This window comes from Propithecus coquereli, unplaced genomic scaffold (genome assembly GCF_000956105.1).
Source record: "Propithecus coquereli isolate 6110/MARCELLA unplaced genomic scaffold, Pcoq_1.0 Scaffold168, whole genome shotgun sequence".
Taxonomy (NCBI): domain Eukaryota; kingdom Metazoa; phylum Chordata; class Mammalia; order Primates; family Indriidae; genus Propithecus; species Propithecus coquereli.
In genome coordinates, this window is record NW_012141413.1 from 1,951,303 (window position 1) to 1,951,826 (window position 524).

The 524-nt window shown below is 32.1% G+C and overlaps 1 protein-coding gene across 1 annotated transcript in view; it reads right to left on the reverse strand.

Annotated features, from left to right (window-relative positions):
• Positions 1–524, reverse strand: part of ZMYM2 (zinc finger, MYM-type 2) — a 100,583-nt gene that overhangs the window by 35,327 nt on the left and 64,732 nt on the right. Inside the window, exon 16 of the mRNA XM_012641669.1 lies at positions 28–263. Within this exon, the coding sequence (XP_012497123.1) occupies positions 28–263 (236 nt within the window). The remainder of the gene's footprint in view (positions 1–27; positions 264–524) is intronic.

Consider the following 524-nt stretch of genomic DNA (forward strand, 5'->3'; position numbering starts at 1 on the left):
TAAGTTTTATTTCAGTAAGAAAGAAAAAACAGATATGAACACTAAAGGCAATGACATGAACATTAGTGGTAGATGCTCATAACCACAGTATGACTCCGTAACTACATTCCATAACCACAAAGTAGCATTTTGAGTACCTCTGGGAAAATCTATCTCAATGTCCAAATCTGGTTCATAGGGTACATCAGGCATGTTGGACTGTGTCTCTGGGTCAGGGTTCTTCAAGAGATCTGAACCAATTATATCTGTCTCAATAATTACACCTGTAATCAATCCATAATATCATTAGAAATCAAAATAGAAAATCCCCACAGTATCTGTATTTAATCTGGCAAAGGTAAGTAATTTAATTGTAAATGCAATAAAAATATAAATACTTATGTCACAAAAGGAAAAGGCATATAGCTATCTGAAAATGTAAACTACTATAAAATTCGTAATTATAATTAGATAATCATTAAGTACATGAAAACTTTTAATCCTGTAAATCCTACCATACCCCTTCAAAAGCTAATAGGTGTGCT